The sequence below is a fragment of the Quercus robur genome, chromosome 9 (assembly GCF_932294415.1).
Source record: "Quercus robur chromosome 9, dhQueRobu3.1, whole genome shotgun sequence".
NCBI lineage: Eukaryota > Viridiplantae > Streptophyta > Magnoliopsida > Fagales > Fagaceae > Quercus > Quercus robur.
Window position 1 is genome coordinate 16,806,419 of NC_065542.1, and position 18,210 is coordinate 16,824,628.

Below are 18,210 nucleotides of genomic sequence, written 5' to 3' on the forward strand. Positions count from 1 at the left end.
ACCGTGTTGTACACACTGAAGAAAATGAAAAAAAAGAAGCAAAGGTGATTCGGCCTGGCAAAGAGAGCTGAAGCACATTGGATATTTTCTCTTTACATTGAAAGGTTTTCAACGTAAGGTTTAGTATTCTGATTGTGTTTATATGGTGCTTGCTGGAATTTTTTGTTTCCATAATATTGCTATTACTTTGTAGTTATATATTTTAATTCACACATAGACAATGAGAGGATTAGGATTTTTTTCCAAACAATAATGCTGTGCATGATAAAACTTCCAGTCACAAATCGGTATATATTTTTTGTCTTTCTCATTTTAATTATCGATGCGTGTACGATCAGAAATACCAAATCATTGATGCCTTGTTTGTTTTGAAAGAAATACCAAATCTTAATCCAAAGGAGCTCATGTTTAAGTTTCACGCAATTGAATCATTAAATCATCTATATATATGTGGGGCTTGCTCATTAAAATTATCACTATATATAACTTCATTGTAGCTCCCAAAAAATATAGAACAACGTAGGGGATCTTTAAAAGAAATCTCAGTTTTCACTTCTTAAAAGGAGATTGCTTGGCTTTTGGTTCTGTAAAGAAGATTTCACTTGTTGGAATTCTCATGTTTCATGGCTTTGTTCACGCAGAAAAAGGTGCACGATATGCTTTAGTCTACAGTTTGTTCTCCCCATGAGACACGTTATAATAGAGACATACACTAATATTAGGTTTAACTCACTTTCAAAATGTTTAGGTGGCCTAGCTATATTTTATGCTTTGAAATGTGAAAACACAATATCCTAGTCTTGTAGACTGAACTTGTGTTTAATCAACTATACTTGGTCTAATTGATCTTGTTCGAAATTGAATTGGTATTTTTTCTACCACACATGGTAAGGAAAAAAGAAAAAGAATAGGCATCAAAAGCCCACACTAATCTTAGGAAATAGTAAATTTAAGATTTTAGTGGAGACGGAGTTATTACCTACTTTGATACTATAATAACTTATTGATTGTCTCAAAAGAAGTTATTAAAAAAATAGTAAAACTAATGATTTAATCTTTATTCTAACACTACTCATCACTGTATGGAACCATTTTTATTGTTCCAACTTCTCTTATATCTCTTTTCCTTTCTACATGCAGCTCCAAACTACACATTTGTCAGAGAAGCAACTTCGGCCCCAGCAATCACATATTATGACTACATAATCATTGGCGGAGGGACCTCTGGGTGTCCACTAGCAGCAACACTTTCACAAAATGCAAGGGTCTTAGTCCTCGAAAGAGGAGGATCTCCTTACGGCAATCCAAACATAACCAACATAGAAAATTTCTCAGACACTCTTTCGGATACGTCTCCTACATCTCCTACTCAACAATTCACTTCCGAAGATGGTGTGCACAATGCTCGAGCACGCATTTTAGGCGGTGGAACCGCCTTGAATGCTGGATTCTACTCGCATGCTAGCACTTGCTTTGTAAAGGAAGCTGGTTGGGACGAGATATTAGTGAACAAATCTTATGAATGGGTGGAAAAGTTGGTGGTGTTTGAGCCACTAAAGGCAGAGTATCAAGTTGCTGTGAGAGATAGTTTGCTTGAGGCTGGGGTGTTGCCCTATAATGGGTTTACGTATGATCATTTGAATGGGACAAAAATTGGAGGAACGATTTTTGATAAGAAGGGTCATAGACACACTGCGGCAGATTTGCTTGAGTATGCTGATCCAAGAAAGATTACTGTCTATTTGCATGCAACTGTGTACAAGATCTTTTTTAGGTATAATAATGGTAAGGCTATTTCATTGAGTACTTGTATGATATGTCTTACCTATTGTAACATGAGGTGGGTGCATGGGTTCAGTTAGATTGAATTTGAGGTTTTTTCAACCTAACTCGACTTTTTCAAGTAAGAAATCTTCATTTTCCAATGATCCAATCAAATCCAAATCAACCAATGATAACTCTAAAACCAATACGTAGGGATTGGGTTGGATTGTTGGTTTAGAGTAATTTTCTTAGGCATAATAAAAAATATTTTGAGTTTTTTATTTTATTTTATTTTTTTTATTTTTTTTTTTTATTAACTATTCAAACTTATTATTTAATAAATGGTTGCAATTTATACAATTGAGTAACATTCTGAATTCATTTAAAACTATCAAAATTAAACTAGTTTAGTACCAAAATCCAAAAATTCATAAACAAAACGAACAACTTTAAAATATAGTATATACTTTTTAATTATTAATAATGCAGTTGGATCAGTTTAGTTGGATTGAAAGTTTTGTCAATCCTAATTCAACCTGACCCAAATTACAAGAATATTTAAAACATAATCCACCCATCAACCCAAAAATAAACAAAGGAAAAAAAGGAGATAATTTCGTCTTGATTATTTTGATGCAGGAACAGAAAGACCACAAGCTTATGGTGTGGTTTTCAAAGATGCATCGGGAGTGTTTCACAAAGCATACTTAATGAAGAACTCGAATTCAATGAATGAGGTAATATTCTCAGCCGGTGCAATTGGAAGCCCACAGCTATTGATGTTGAGTGGTATTGGGCCTAGTGACCATCTCCAGGCCCATGGGATCAAGGTAGTATTGGACCAACCCTTGGTGGGTCAAGGAATGGCTGATAATCCAATGAATGCCCTCACGATTCCCTCTCCAATTCCAGTTGAAGTGTCTCTGATTCAAACTGTGGGCATCACTAGGTTTGGTAACTATATTGAACCAATTAGTGGACTGAGTCTGAGTTTTTTACTTTCTTCTTCAGCTCAAAAACTTTCTAGAGACCGAGGGCTGTTCGTAAATAAGGTTTTAACTTCCTACTCCATATTTACATTTTAAAAGTTAAAATTTATTTATTTTATATATAATTGTGTATAATATATATGACGCATTTTGACACCATGAATGCATAATGATGTCACAAAGTGAAAGACAAAGTTTATCTCCAAACTTTCCAATCAAAACTTCAATTAATGTCATTTGCTTTGGGACAAAGTTTATCTCCAAGCTATTTTGTTCAAATCGGATGTTAATTACTATTTGATCCACAAATGTATTTTTATTCATAATTTTTTATTACAAAAACTTGAACTTTGAACATTTGATTAATAACATAACTACTGATTTTTTATTTTTTTTGAAATTTTGCAAGTATGAAGAATATAATAAGAAAATACAATTTAACTGTGAATTTGTTAAAATTCACATCCAGTAAAATGATATAAATGAAGTTAGAAGATTTTCTCTCCAAACTAGTTTGGAGAAAAACTCTCTCAAAGCAAATGGCATTGATTGAAGTTTTGATTGGAAAATCCACATGGAGTCCCTTTTGCCTATTAAATTCAAAGTAAGCTGATGCATATTCAGTAGTCCATGATGTGAATTTTTAAACAAGATATGAATCTATTTGTTCTTGATCGTAACAAATTAATTACTAGCTAGATATATCATTGCGTTTTTTATTGGAACACATTTGCACATTACATTCTCAAAATGTATAGGATAACTCGATTTCAAATAAACACTAATATAATTATATTTGTAATTATTTACATAAGATAAATATTAAGTCTCAATTCATAATCATGTGCATTCTCTTAATATATTGGATAGGGCAAAATTTAGGAGGTACAACATGAACTATGCTTACATTTTTTCCTATTGAATAAGTTTATCTACTTAATGAATAAGGAGTAATTATAGTAAATCCACTTGTGGTTAGGCTCGAATTCACTTTGTCTACCCATGATTTAAAAAGTATTACTTTACCCATCTGAGATTTACTCGGTTTGTTTTCCGTAGTCCACTTTTGTTAAAAACAAGGGTAAAAATGTATTTTTGCACTCTTTTTATGTCTCTCTTCTCCACACACACACACACACACACAAAAAAAAAAAAAAAAAAAAAAAAAAAAAAAAAAAAAAAAAACGTACAAAATCAAAAGAAAATAAAATAAAATCAAAAGAAGTCATTTGTAAAAATTTAGAAACTTGACTTAAGAACTTTAATAGATCACAAAATGTCATTGCAACACTAAAGGAGAAATATACTGAATCTTATAACTCTATCCATTGTTTCTTTTTACTTGATTTCATTTATTTCTTAGGCTCTCTCTCTCTCTTTCCTCTCCGTCTCTTTGTCTCTTTATCTCTTTGTTCTATCTTTGTCTCTCTCATCCCTTATTTTGGTTTAGATTGGTGGTAGCTTTGGGTCAGAGTGGGGATAGTGGAGGAGCATAAGAATGGCTGTATGGGTTTGGATTTTGATTTGTGGAGGAGGAGCACAACTGCCTTGGGTCTGGGTTTGAAGGAGAAGCGTGGCATATGGGTTGTTGTGGTCGATCTGAGATTTTGGGTTGTTGGGATGGTTATGTCTTGGTTGCAATGTCATCATGGCAAGGGTGGGTCATTGGTGTTGCTATTGGTGGCTCTCTTTCTTCGCTCAAAAACCAAACCCCAAACCCTCTGTCTAAGCCGTTTGTTGTTTGATTTAGGGATTGAGTTTCTTTTAGCGTTTAGGATTTGAAAAAATGGAGTTTGGGGCATGGCTACTAAATGAATCGTGGGTTTGGATGTGTGTGGTTGTGTTGGTTTTTGTATGTCTGAGCTCCTACATCAAATAGAGTAGTAATGGCTTTTGTACAAAAGACAAAGGGGACAAAAATGACTTGCTTCAAGCTGCTTAATTAACATCCTTTTGTAGTAGAAGAGGCATCTATTCACAATCTTAAACGAGTTATCAAATACGGTTCAGATCAACAATTTAAACCCTCTTCCCAAAAAGTTGTTGGTCAAAATACTTATGGCGATAAATTTGAAACCAAGATCAGTGCAAAACTTTAGAAGAAAAACAATACTATTTATTAAGTTCAAAATTGCAACAACACTTGTATTAAGCGTTGGTTGTACGGAGGAGAGGACCAACCACACAATAGCTTGGTTGGTCTAAGCTTTTAATGTCTCTTGAGTAATGGGTTTGATGCAGTTGGTATGAATTGGGGAAGGAGTTTGGAGCTTGTTTTTTTGGTTTCTTTGATGGTGGATTTTTTTATTTTAGACAATGAATTTATTTGTTGGTGGATTTTGATGGTGGTGGGTTTCACTGTTTTGATGGCGAGTTTCTTTGACGGTGGATTTTAGATAGTGGGTTTTGATGCCGGGTTTCTTTGTTTAAAGAGTTTTTATTGGGTTTGAATTGGTTGGATGTTTTTTTTTTATTTTTGCAAAACCTTATTTTTTGATCTTATTTTCTCTTGGTTTTGTATATATATATATATATATATTTGGTGAGAGGAGAGAGACATAAAAGGGGGTAAAAATACATATTTACCCATGTTTTTAACATAGGTGGTTACGGAAAACAAACGGAGCAAATCTCAGGTGGGTAAAGTGATACTTTTCAAACCACGGGTAGGCAAAGTGAATTCAGGCCTAATTATAGGTAGGTTTAGTGTAATTACCCCAATGAATAAATTAACTTAAAAAAAAAAAAAAAAAAAAAAAAAAAAAAAAAAAAAACAACAACAACAACAACAACAACAACTATGACTTTGCTCAAATTGCAGACTAACCAGCCCTTCACAGTGCCCACAAAAGCAATGGTTGGAGCTACTGAAATCATAAATGCCATTGCCAAGGAGAGTTTTCAAGGTGGTGTGATAGCTGAAAAAGTCACAGGTCCCCTCTCCACAGGCTATCTCGAGCTTCGAAACACAAATCCGAATGACAATCCAGCAGTTACCTTTAACTATTTCAAAGAACCAGAGGACCTAATGAGGTGTGTTCTAGGCATGAGGACCATTATAGAAGTTGTAAATGCATATCCATTTTCAAAGTTCCGGTATAGCAACATGACAGTGCAGGCATTGATAGATATGATGGTGAGTTTACAATTGAACAAGAGGCCGCGACATCCTAGTGCTGTGTTTTCCTTGGAACAGTTTTGTATAGACACCGTCATGACCATTTGGCATTACCATGGAGGTTGCTAGGTTGGTAAGGTTGTTGATCATGATTATAAGGTTCTTGGTGTGGATGCGTTAAGGGTCATTGATGGTTCAACATTTTTACGCTCACCTGGGACTAATCCTCAAGCTACTGTTATGATGCTTGGAAGGTAAAAGCTTAGGCTAGAGGAAAATAGAGAATTTAATCATTTAACTATTATTTTAAGACCTAACATGCGTGATTTTAACTTTTTAAATAAGAAATAGAGTGGAGACAATGCTCAAACTTTGATACTATAAAATTGTGAATTTAATCATTTAATCTTTATTTTAACATATTCTTAGTATTAACTTTTCATTCTTTCAATGTAGGTATATGGGAGAGAAAATTTTGCATGAAAGGCGTTCACATGGGAGGAAGTAGAAGATGATTCAACTTTGCCTTTTCAAGTATTATGGAGTGTCATCTATTATAATTGTGTTAATGCATTTTAACATTAAAATAGCACTACAATCATAATAATAATAATCATATTCTATGCAAGATATATATAATAGCAAAGTCAAAGGAAATTAACTCATTACATATTTGTTGTTTCAATATTCATTAAATGGTTTCAGTTAATTAGCTCAACTAGTAAAATTTCTGATGTTTAAATAAGATATTTGGGGTTGCATTTTACAAGTTTTGAATCGATGATGATGGATCAAATTCAATTGTTCTCATTTGGTTGCATGATTTTGGGTTCTCTTTTATCTACTTTAAGTGGCCTTAAATTAAGGGCAAAATTTTGCTCCAAACATACCTCAAATACCACTTAATAACTTTTTTTTAGATGTGAATTTTGATAAATTTATCATTAGATTACATTTTATTCTCATATCCTTTATACTTGTAAAATTTTCAGTAAACCAAAGATCAATAATTATGTTATTAACAAATTTTTAAATTTCAAGTTTTTGTAATATAAGATTATGCATAAAAAATAAGTTTAAAAATCAAATAGTAAATAACATTCGATTGGAATGAAATTTAACTTGCGTGTTAAGAGCATAAAGAACATATAATTCAACAAGTAAATTTTCAAAATACATAATCATATTAATTTTTTTAATGGGTGTTTGGGCCAAACTTCCTTAAATTAATCCAAATATATTTAATCCTGGGCATTCTGAGTCCTTCCACACAATGTAAGATAAAGATGACTGTAAAATTGCTATTTGGCCTTAAAATTTAATAATAAAGGGGGGGAAGGGGTGGGGGGGGGGGGGGGGGGGGAAGCAACTGTTTAGTCCATACAAATACAATATCAAATTGGGAGCACGGAACGTGATCAATTTACTTAGAGCATTTGCATCCGGGTATCTAAAAAAATACATATTTTACACACTCAAAAGCTACTTTTTCTATTTTATCATCCTATTTTATAACTCATCCAACACCTCAGTTCTTATTTTTCAACCTTATTCATTTCTCTCTCTTCTTACCCAACTCTTTCTCTCTCTTCCACTCCTCTTATATCTTTTCCTTTGAAACAAATCAAATAAAATTATATATTTTTGTTTTACAACCATGCTACAGTAGTTTGTACTTTGTATATATACAAACTTACTATTCATAGGTGCCAAAATTTTTGTAGCAATAGCAACCCGAATAAAGCATGTTTTGGGCTTTGAGAATGTAAAATAGCAATTTGGGGGGTGAGATGTGCTTTACACCCCCAATCACACACGCATATGAAGCCCCCCCTCCCCTCCACTCTTAACTTTCTTTTTACCTTCTTTTCTTTCTAGCCAATCCATGAGCTCAAAAAATTCAGTACATAGGTGGCATAAAAACTAATTATTTATCATCACAATTAACAACGTCATTTTTTTCATCTATCACTTAATGGTAGGGACTATTTTGACATAATACCAAAAAGTTAAAAACTAAACTAGCACATTTAAAACAATAGGAATCATTTTGACACAATAAATAACATTAGGGACCAAGACTATAATTTACCCTAAATAATAAAAGGTTTAGTTTATGGGTGCACTTAGGGTTTTTGTTAATGAATCATTTTAGGAAAGTTTTGATACCATTTTTATAAGAAATATAAAAAGCTCCCAAAAAAATCAATTTCTTTTTTATTTTGCCATAAAAAGGTTCTAAAAATATTTTTTAAATCAATACCCTTACGGCATCCATTAATTTTTCTCAATAATAATTAAATTCATCCCCAACGTTAAACTAAAAGATCACAAAAGGTTATAAAAGCCCAAAAAGTCTGCAAGAAAGAGAAAAATAAAATCCCAAGTTCAAATTGATCCAAATCCACAAAAATAAGACGTGATGAGGCATGGCAGGGCGTGTTGAGATTTATAAATAAAATATAATTTTATTGATGCTTACAACATTACATACACTTTGCTACACATACCCCTCTTCACTATTTCATTATTTGCTTTCTTATTTCTTACACTTATTTGCTATCTCAGTATACTTAGCACTTTTGGATGCTACACCCTTATTGAATGCTATACAATCTGTAGAAGGCCTTATACAGAGAACAAGTACTACACTAAGGAGACGATAACCTAAATTCACTCACCTAAATTGTGTAGAAGGCCTTATACAGAGAACAAGTACTACACTAAGGAGACAATAACCTAAATTGTTGAAAATGTACAAAAACATGGCAAAAAAGAAAAGTCAACAAAGGAAGCACCTCTTCATCTTGAACTACACTTCACCTATATCTTAAGCTATAGTTCCTAAGATGCAAACACATGACACATGGAAAACATTTTTAAAAAGTTATCACACACGTTCATGTATGATATCGATATAGATGAAACCTAAAATCTATTATTCGACAATAGGAGACTTTATCATTTGAGCTAATTTGAATCCACAAAAACATAAGTAATGCTATGAATACAATCTTTTTCAAAACCGCTTAGTTGGTAAGTTATTAATTCTTGTATAAACCTATCACTAATACTATTTTATTTTTTAGCATTAACAAGGATAGTGGGTTCCAATTAGTTCATCTGATGAAATTCTTGATGGTTGAATAAGAGATTTGAATTTAATCTTTGCTTACACCAAAAACCGACCGGTGTCTTAATTTGATGATAAAGAGCACAATCATCAAAATCGGATGTCATAAGTCGAAACTCTATCAAAAAAAAAAAAAATTCTAGGACCACAACCAATTCTACACCAATTTTCACAACTATTTTAGTGGCAGACTGAGACTGACCATCTGTCACTTTTACATAAACCTATTACTTTTTTTTCACTGCTCACAGTCAGTCACATCAAACAGTTATAAAAATGAATATGAAATTAGTTGTGGTCCTAAAAGTTTCCTAACAAGAGTGATTTAGTTGAATATTGTACAAACACTAGTTTTTAGACACTATATGATGTGGGGGATGATTTTGTGGAGTAAAGAAGGAGAGAGAGCAAATTTGGTAAGAATTCAATAGCAATTCGGTATTAATAATGCCAAATTAGAAGAAAAAATGAGGAGAGAGAAACAAATGTCAAATTTGGCAACCAAATTTGATGTTTAATTTCTTTCCCAACAAGTCTAGGGTCACATATTTGTTCACACACTTTGTCACAACTTAAACATACAGCAAATAATGATTAGATTACTTTTTATTAAGTACTAATAGTGGACCCATGTGTAAGTGATGTAATTTTATCACACATTAACAAATGTACAAATTATGTATCAAATTGTGTGGAGAAGTGTGTCCAAAGAAGAATCACCAAACAGATAATAGAAGAATCTGTTCCTGACTCTCTCATGCATATAGTCGTCGCTACTACTTCCAGTTTCGGGTTGCACTTTAAAGATACCCAGTGGCGGAGCTAGGAATTTATTTTTGGGGGGGCCATATATAAATTTTTGTGTGTGTGTGTGAAATGTAAAATAGTAATATACAATACTTCATAACTCAATTTTTTCTCTTTTATTTGTTGAGATAATTGTTAAAATACTTATGTGTTCATTTTAAATAAGATGAATGTTTAATTATTGTAATTTATTGACATATGTATTTATGGATTGTATTTTATTTAAATGAAAATTAAGTTTATTTTTAGACTTTTTTAAATATATATGTATATTATCAGGTATGAGGAGCTAAAATGATAAAGTTATTTAAAAATTTACAAAATTTTTAAGATATTTAAAAAAAAAATTATTTTTTTCAAAAATTTTGAGGGGACCCAGGCCCCCCTTGGTCATCAAGTGGCTCCGCCATTGAAGATACCAATATTACAGGGAGAAATAGGCAGAGAAAGCTTACAATCACCCGGTCCTTCCCAACGTCAATCGTCACAATCTTTATCAATCTTCCATTTTTTGCATTATAATGTGAAAATAATGCCGTGCACGATAAAACTTCCAGTCACAAATCGGTATTTATTTTTTTTCTTTTCTCATTTTAATTATCGATGCGTGTGCGATAAGAAATACCAAATCATTGATGCCCTGTTTGTTTGGATAAGAAATACCAAATCTTAATCCAAAGGAGCTCATTTTTAAGTTGCCTTGCGTGTACGCAAGTTTCACGCAATTGAATCATTAAATCATCTATATATATGTGGGGCTTGCTCATTAAAATTATCACTATATATGACTTCATTGTAGCTCCCAAAAAATATAGAACAACGTAGGGGATCTTTAAAAGAAATCTCAGTTTTCACTTCTTAAAAGGAGATTGCTTGGCTTTTGGTTCTGTAAAGAAGATTTCAGCAATTTTTGATATGGGCTCGCGATGTTATAGCTTTATAGGGGCTATTCTTGTTGGAATTCTCATGTTTCATGGCTTTGTTCACGCAGAAAAAGGTGCACAATATGTTTTAGTTTACAGTTTGTTCTCCCCATGAGACACGGTATAATAGAGACATACACTAATATTAGGTTTAACTCACTTTCAAAATGTCTAGGTGGCCTAGCTATATTTTATGCTTTGAAATGTGAGAACACAATATCCTAGTCTTGTAGACTGAACTTGTGTTTAATCAATTATACTTGGTCTAATTGATCTTATTCAAAATTGAATTGGTGTTTTTTTCTATCACACATTGTAAGGAAAAAAGAAAAATAAAGGTAATCAAAGCCCACACTAACCTTAGGAAATAGCAAATTTAGGACTTCAGTGAAGACAGGGTCATCACCTACTTTGATACTATAATAACTTATTGATTGTCTCAAAAGAAGTTATTAAAAAAATAGTAAAACTAATGATTTAATCATTATTCTAACACTATTCATCTCCGTATTGAACCATTTTTATTGTTCCAACTTCTCTTATATTATCTCTTTTCCTTTCTACATGCAGCTCCAAACTACACATTTGTCAGAGAAGCAACTTCAGCCCCAGCAATCACATATTACGACTACATAATCATTGGCGGAGGGACCTCTGGGTGTCCACTAGCAGCAACACTTTCACAAAATGCAAGGGTCTTAGTCCTCGAAAGAGGAGGATCTCCTTACGGCAATCCAAATATAACCAACATAGAAAATTTCTCAGACACTCTTTCGGATACGTCTCCTACATCTCCTACTCAACAATTCACTTCCGAAGATGGTGTGCACAATGCTCGAGCACGCGTTTTAGGCGGTGGAACCGCCTTGAATGCTGGATTCTACTCGCATGCTAGCACTTGCTATGTAAAGGAAGCTGGTTGGGACGAGATATTAGTGAACAAATCTTATGAATGGGTGGAAAAGTTGGTGGTGTTTAAGCCACCAAAGGTAGAGTATCAAGTTGCTGTGAGAGATGGTTTGCTTGAGGCTGGGGTGTTGCCCTATAATGGGTTTACGTATGATCATTTGAATGGGACAAAAATTGGAGGAACGATTTTTGATAAGAAGGGTCATAGACACACTGCGGCAGATTTGCTTGAGTATGCTGATCCAAGAAAGATTACTGTTTATTTGCATGCAACTGTGTACAAGATCTTTTTTAGGTATAATAATGGTAAGGCTTTTTCATTGAGTACTTGCATGATATGTCTTACCTATTGTAACATGAGGTGTGTGCATGGTCCAGTTAGATTGAATTTGAGGTTTTTTCAACCTAACTCGATTTTTTCAAGTTAAGAAATCTCCATTTTTCAATGATCCAATCAAATCCAATTCAGCCAATGATAACTCTAAAACCAACCCAATATGTAGGGATTGGGTCGGATTGTTGGTTTAGAGTCATTTTGTTAGGCATAATATAAAATATTTTGAGTTATTTTTTTAATTATTCAAACTTATTATTTAATAAATGATTACAATTTACACAATTGAGTCTAACCTTCTGAATTCATTTAAAACTACCAAAATTAAACTAGATAAGTCCCAAAATCCAAAAATTCGTAAACAAAACGAACAACTATAAAATATAGTATATACTTTTTAATTATTAATAGTGTGATTGGATCATTTTAGTTGGTTTGAAAGTTTTGTCCATCCTAACTCAACCTGACCCAAATTTCAAGAAAATTTAAAACATAATCCACCCGTTCAACCCAAAAATAAACAAAGGAAAAAAAGAGATAATTTCGTCTTGATTATTTTGATGCAGGAACAGCAAGACCACAAGCTTATGGTGTGGTTTTCAAGGATGCATCGGGAGTGTTTCACAAAGCATACTTAATGAAGAACTCGAATTCGATGAATGAGATAATATTATCAGCCGGTGCAATTGGAAGCCCACAACTATTGATGTTGAGTGGTATTGGGCCCCGTGACCATCTTCAGGCCCATGGGATCATGGTAGTATTGGACCAACCCTTGGTGGGTCAAGGAATGGCTGATAATCCAATGAATATTCTCACGATTCCCTCTCCAATTCCAGTTGAAGTGTCTCTGGCCCAAACTGTGGGCATCACTAGGTTTGGTAACTATATTGAAGCAATCAGTGGACTGAGTCTGAGTTTTTTACTTTCTTCTTCGGCTCAAAGACTTTCTAGAGACCCAGGGCTGTTCGTAAATAAGGTTTTAACTTCCTACTCCATATTTACATTTTAAAAGTTAAAATTTATTTATTATATTTATAATTGTGTATAATATATAGGACGTATTTTGACACCATGAATGCGTAATGATGTTACAAAGTGAAGGACAGTTTATCCCCAAACTTTCCAATCAAAACTTCAATCAACGCCATTTGCTTTGGGACAAAGTTTATCTCCAAATTATTTTGTTCAAATCAGATGTTAATTACTATTTGATCCAAAACGTATTTTTATTCATAATTTTTTATTACAAAAACTTGAAATTTGAACATTCGATTAATAACATAATTTTTTATTTTTGATATTCTTGAAATTTTGCAAGCATGGAGAATATAATAAGAAAATACAATTTAAATGTGAATTTGTTAAATTTCACATTCAATAAAATGATATAAATGAAGTTAGAAGATTTTCTCTCCAGACTAGTTTGGAGAAAAACTTTCTCTCAAAGCAAATGGCATTGATTGAAGTTTTGATTGGAAAATCCACATGAGTCCCTTCTGCCTATTAAATTCAAAGTAAGCTGATGCATATTCAATAGTCCATGATGTGAATTTTTAAACAAGATATGAATCTATTTGTTCTTGATCGTAACAAATTAATTACTAGCTAGATATATCATTGCGTTTTTTATTGGAACACATTTGCACATTACATTCTCAAAATGTATAGGTAACTCGATTTCAAATAAACACTAATATAATTATATTTGTAATTATTTACATAAGATAAATATTAAGTCTCAATTCATAATCATGTGCATTCTCTTAATATATTGGACAAGGCAAAATTTAGGAGGTACAACATGAACTATGCTTACATTTTTTCCTATTGAATAAGTTTATCTACTTAAATGAATAAGGAGTAATTACAATAAACCCACTTATGGTTAGATTCAAAATCAATTTGTCTACCCATGATTTGAAAAGTATTACTTTACCCACCTGAGATTCGCTTTGTTTGTTTTTCGTAACCCACTTTTGTTAAAAATAAGGATAAATATGTATTTTTGCACTCTTTTTATGTCTCTTTCCTCCCCAAAAAAAAAAAAAAAAAAAAAAAAAAAAAAAAAAAAAAACTACATACAAAATCAAAAGAAAATAAAATAAAATCAAAAGAAGCCATTTGTAAAAATTTAGAAACTTGACTTAAGAACTTTAATGATCACAAAATGTCATTGCAACACTAAAGACAAAATATACTGAATCTTAACTCGATCCATTGTTTCTTTTTACTTGATTTCATTTATTTCTCAGGCTCTCTCTCTCTCTCCTCTCCATCTTTGTCTCTTTATCTCTTTGTTTTGTCTTTGTCTCTCTCATCTCTTACTCTGGTTTAGATTGGTGGTAGCTTTAGGTCAGAGTGGGGATAGTGGAGGAGCACAAGAATGGCTGTATGGGTTTGGGTTTTGATTTGTGGAGGAGGAGCACAGCTCCCTTGGGTCTGGGCTTGAAGGAGAAGCATGACATATGGGTTGTTGTGGTCAATCTGAGATTTTGGGCTGTTGGGATGGTCACATCTTGGTTGTGGTGTCGTCATGGCTGGGGTAGGTCATTGGTGTTGTTGGTGGTGGCTCTCTTTCTTCGCTCAAAAACCAAACCCCAAACCCTCTGTCTAAGCTATTTTTTGTTTGATTTAGGGATTGGGTTTCTTTTAGTTATTAGGATTTGAAAAAATGGAGTTTAGGGCATGGCTACTGAATGAATCATGGGTTTCGATCTGTGTGGTTGTGTTGGTTTTTGTATGCCTGAGCTCCTACATCAAATAGAGTAGTAATGGCTTTTGTACAAAAGACAAAGGGGACAAAAATGGCTTGCTTCAAGTTGCTTAATTAACATCCTTTTGCAGTAGAAGAGGCATCTATTCACAATCTTAAGTGAGTTATCAAATACGGTTCAAATCAACAATTTAAACCCTCTTCCCAAAAAGTTGTTGGTCAAAATACTTATGGCGATAAATTAGAAACCAAGATCAGTACAAAACTTTAGAAGAAAAACAATACCATTTATTAAGTTCAAAATTGCAACAGCACTTGTATTAAACGTTGGTTGTATGGAGGAGAGGACCAAACACACAATAGCTTGGTTACTCTAAGTTTTTAATGTCTCTTGAGTAAATGGGTTTGATGTAGTTGGTATGAATGGGGGAAGGAGTTTGGAGCTTGTTTTTTTGGTTTCTTTGATGGTGGATTTTTCATTTCAGACAATGAATTTATTTGTTGGTGGATTTTGATGATGGTGGGTTTCACTGTTTTGATGGCGAGTTTCTTTGACAGTGGATTTTGATATCGGGTTTCTTTGTTTAAAGAGTTTTTATTGGGTTTGAATTGGTTGGATGTTTTTGATTTTTGCAAAACCCTCTTTTTTGATCTTATTTTCTCTTGGTTTTGTATTTTTTTTTTATAAAAATATATATTTACCCATGTTTTTAACAGAGGTGGTTACGGAAAACAAATAAAGCAAATCTTAGGTGGGTAAAGTGATACTTTTTAAACCACGGGTAGGCAAAGTGAATTCAGGCCTAATTATAGGTAGGTTTAGTGTAATTACCCCAATGAATAAATTAACTTAAAAAAAAAACTACTCTGACTTTGCTTAAATTGCAGACTGACCAGCCCTTCACAGTGCCCACAAAAGCAATGGCTGAAGCTGCTGAAATCATAAATGCCATTGCCAAGGCGAGTTTTAAAGGTGGTGTGATAGTTGAAAAAGTCATAGGTCCCCTCTCCACTGGCTATCTCGAGCTTCGGAACACAAATCCGAATGACAATCCAGCAGTTACCTTTAACTATTTCAAAGAACCAGAGGACCTAATGAGGTGTGTTCTAGGCATGAGGACCATTATAGAAGTTGTAAATACATATCCATTTTCAAAGTTCCGGTATAGCAACATGACAGTGCAGGCACTGATAGATATGATGGTGAGTTTACAATTGAACAAGAGGCCGCGACATCCTAGTGCTAGGTTTTCCTTGGAACAGTTTTGTATAGACACGGTCATAACCATTTGGCATTTCCATGGAGGTTGCCAAGTTGGTAAGGTTGTTGATCGTGATTATAAGGTTCTTGGTGTGGATGCGTTAAGGGTCATTGATGGCTCAACATTTTTACGCTCACCTGGGACTAATCCTCAAGCTACTGTTATGATGCTTGGAAGGTAAAAGCTTAAGCCAGTGGAAAATAGAGAATTTAATCATTTAACTATTATTTTAAGACTTAAATTTCTCTTTAATGGGTCCAACATGCATGATTTTAACCTTAAAAGTAAGAGATAGAGTGGAGACAACGTTTAATTAAACTTTAATAACACATACGTTTAAGATATTAAGAAATGGTAAATTTGATCAATTAAAATTTATTTCCACATTCTGTTAGTCTTAACTTGCAAATTTTCCCCTTTGGATGCAGGTATATGGGAGAGAAGATTTTGCATGAAAGATGTTCACATGGGAGGAAGTAGAAGATGATTTTATACTTAGATTTTACAAGCATCAGGGGGGGCTTAATACATTTGGAGGCTTAAGGTGAAAATTGAAATCAATGCCTTTTATATTTTTAAATATGACTTTTAAAAAAATAAATATTACTTAAACTCTATTATTTTTTTTTAGATGCAAGATTATTACCAATTGTGAAGTTGTAATTTACAACTATGTGTTTTGTTGGCTTTATTCCGTGCCAAATTTGATTATAATTTCATTCAATCTGTTGTACCCTGTATTTATTGTGGGATTTAATTGTAAGGGTTGTGTGAAAGAGAGAGAGAGAGAGAGAGAGTGTGTGAAGACTCAAGCTATTGAAGACAAAAGAGTTTTCGTGGGTAGCTCGTGACTAAGCATCCCGCGAAATGATGCATGTGCCCTGCACATGACTGGAATGCGAAGAGTCAGGATAGATGGAGACAGCTGTGTTTCGCGAGTATCTCGTGGGTAAGGCCTTCCCGCGAGACATTCTATTCTGCCAATCTGTACTATCTAATACACATCTTTTGTACCCATACTTTATATACCCTCATTACCCACAATTGTGGAGGAGTGCTTCTGAGGGAAAACTCTAGCCAAAAACCTTGAGAGTTAGAGATTGCTATACACACATATCTCTACACATTTGCTTGTGGATTTCCTCAACTCCTACCTCGCAATATCCATATCATTGAAAGGTTGATAGTCCAAACACTTACCACACCCTTCCAGAGTGTCAAGTGAGAATTTGGTGTTGCTGGGAAGTATTGGAAGAAGCCAAGGATGGTAGATGCAACATGGTGCTTGTTGCGGGATCCGAAAAGCTAGACAAGACACGATTCCGAGTAGCCTTGTTGGAGTAGGAGCTTGGAGGACTTAGGTACATCAGGTAGATTAAGCTTGGAGGGTCTCTTGCTAACCCATGTATTCAAACTAATTGTCTAGTGGATCGATTACCACTTGGAGGGCGGCGGAGAGGTTTTTCGCCAAATTCTTCGGTTTCCTCTTCGATAACACATCGGCGTGTTATCTTGTATTTGCATCTCTCTTCCCTTAATCTTTGCCATTTAATTTCTGCTGTGGATGTGATTTTATTTGGTTTAGATTATATTATCAATTCTGTTTTAGCTTATTTACATTTTCTGCACGTACATTGTTTGTTGATAAGCTTGAATTGGTAATTTGTAATTTGTAATTTGGGGGGTCTAAATGTTCAAGGGTGTTTTACACACATTTTGAATATTCACTAATTAACAAGAACCACGTATAATTTTTTTAGAAAGTCTATAGACACAAGAAATTTGACAAAACTTTTCACACATTTTAATGTGGTAAATTGATAGTGGTAATTAAAAGAATAATGTTAGTAGTGGACCTAGGTGAGAACTAGTAAAAGTTTATCAAATCAACTATTGTGAAAATATTGTGAATTTTTGTGTATTGCTCTTTTTTTTTTCTTTTTTTTTTTCAGAAGTGCTGCATTCACAATATATTTCACAACAAATCCTAGGTGTTAAGTTGTTACTGGTTCTAATTTAAACCCACTACTGAAATTATTTTTTGGCCATCAATAACAGCTTATAACAACCTGTTACTTAAGATTTGTTGTGAAAAATGTTGCAAACGTAGCATTTTTTCTTTCATTTGATAAAAAAATATTATTTTATTTATTAACTAATATTTGGGCTTAATTAGATTAAATTTTGGGACTTTTTTTTCTTCTACTTGGGGCCTTAAGCAACTGCATCAATTGCTTATAGTATAGAGTGGACAT

General features: G+C 33.4%; 1 protein-coding gene and 1 pseudogene across 3 annotated transcripts; both read left to right on the forward strand.

The window, feature by feature from the left end:
* The first annotated feature begins 604 nt into the window (after positions 1–604).
* Positions 605–17,572, forward strand: LOC126698646 (protein HOTHEAD-like). Of its 3 annotated transcripts, XR_007646543.1 has the most exons (6): positions 10,574–10,808; positions 11,305–11,949; positions 12,544–12,956; positions 15,582–16,132; positions 16,384–16,499; positions 16,720–17,572. XR_007646543.1 is itself a non-coding variant. In XM_050396023.1 (5 exons), exons 1-5 carry the CDS (start codon positions 617–619, stop codon positions 16,433–16,435), a joined length of 1,692 nt encoding a protein of 563 aa, XP_050251980.1. In that variant the 5' UTR covers positions 605–616; the 3' UTR covers positions 16,436–17,572. The 3 variants fall into 3 exon arrangements, 2 of the variants coding, with proteins under 2 accessions (XP_050251980.1, XP_050251979.1); XM_050396023.1 differs by lacking the exon at positions 10,574–10,808 and adding an exon at positions 605–647 and having other exon boundaries at positions 16,384–17,572; XM_050396022.1 differs by having other exon boundaries at positions 16,384–17,572.
* LOC126699674 (protein HOTHEAD-like) lies at positions 1,083–6,536 on the forward strand (annotated as a pseudogene).
* Positions 17,573–18,210: the final 638 nt, after the last annotated feature.

Excerpts from the sequence above, each read along its gene's own strand:
- LOC126698646 (XM_050396022.1), top strand. The coding sequence starts at position 10,727 with ATGGGCTCGCGATGTTATAGCTTTATAGGGGCTATTCTTGTTGGAATT. Across the intron at positions 10,809-11,304 it reads CTTTGTTCACGCAGAAAAAG|CTCCAAACTACACATTTGTC; the intron begins GTGCACAATATG and ends TTCTACATGCAG. Across the intron at positions 12,957-15,581 it reads CAGGGCTGTTCGTAAATAAG|ACTGACCAGCCCTTCACAGT; the intron begins GTTTTAACTTCC and ends CTTAAATTGCAG.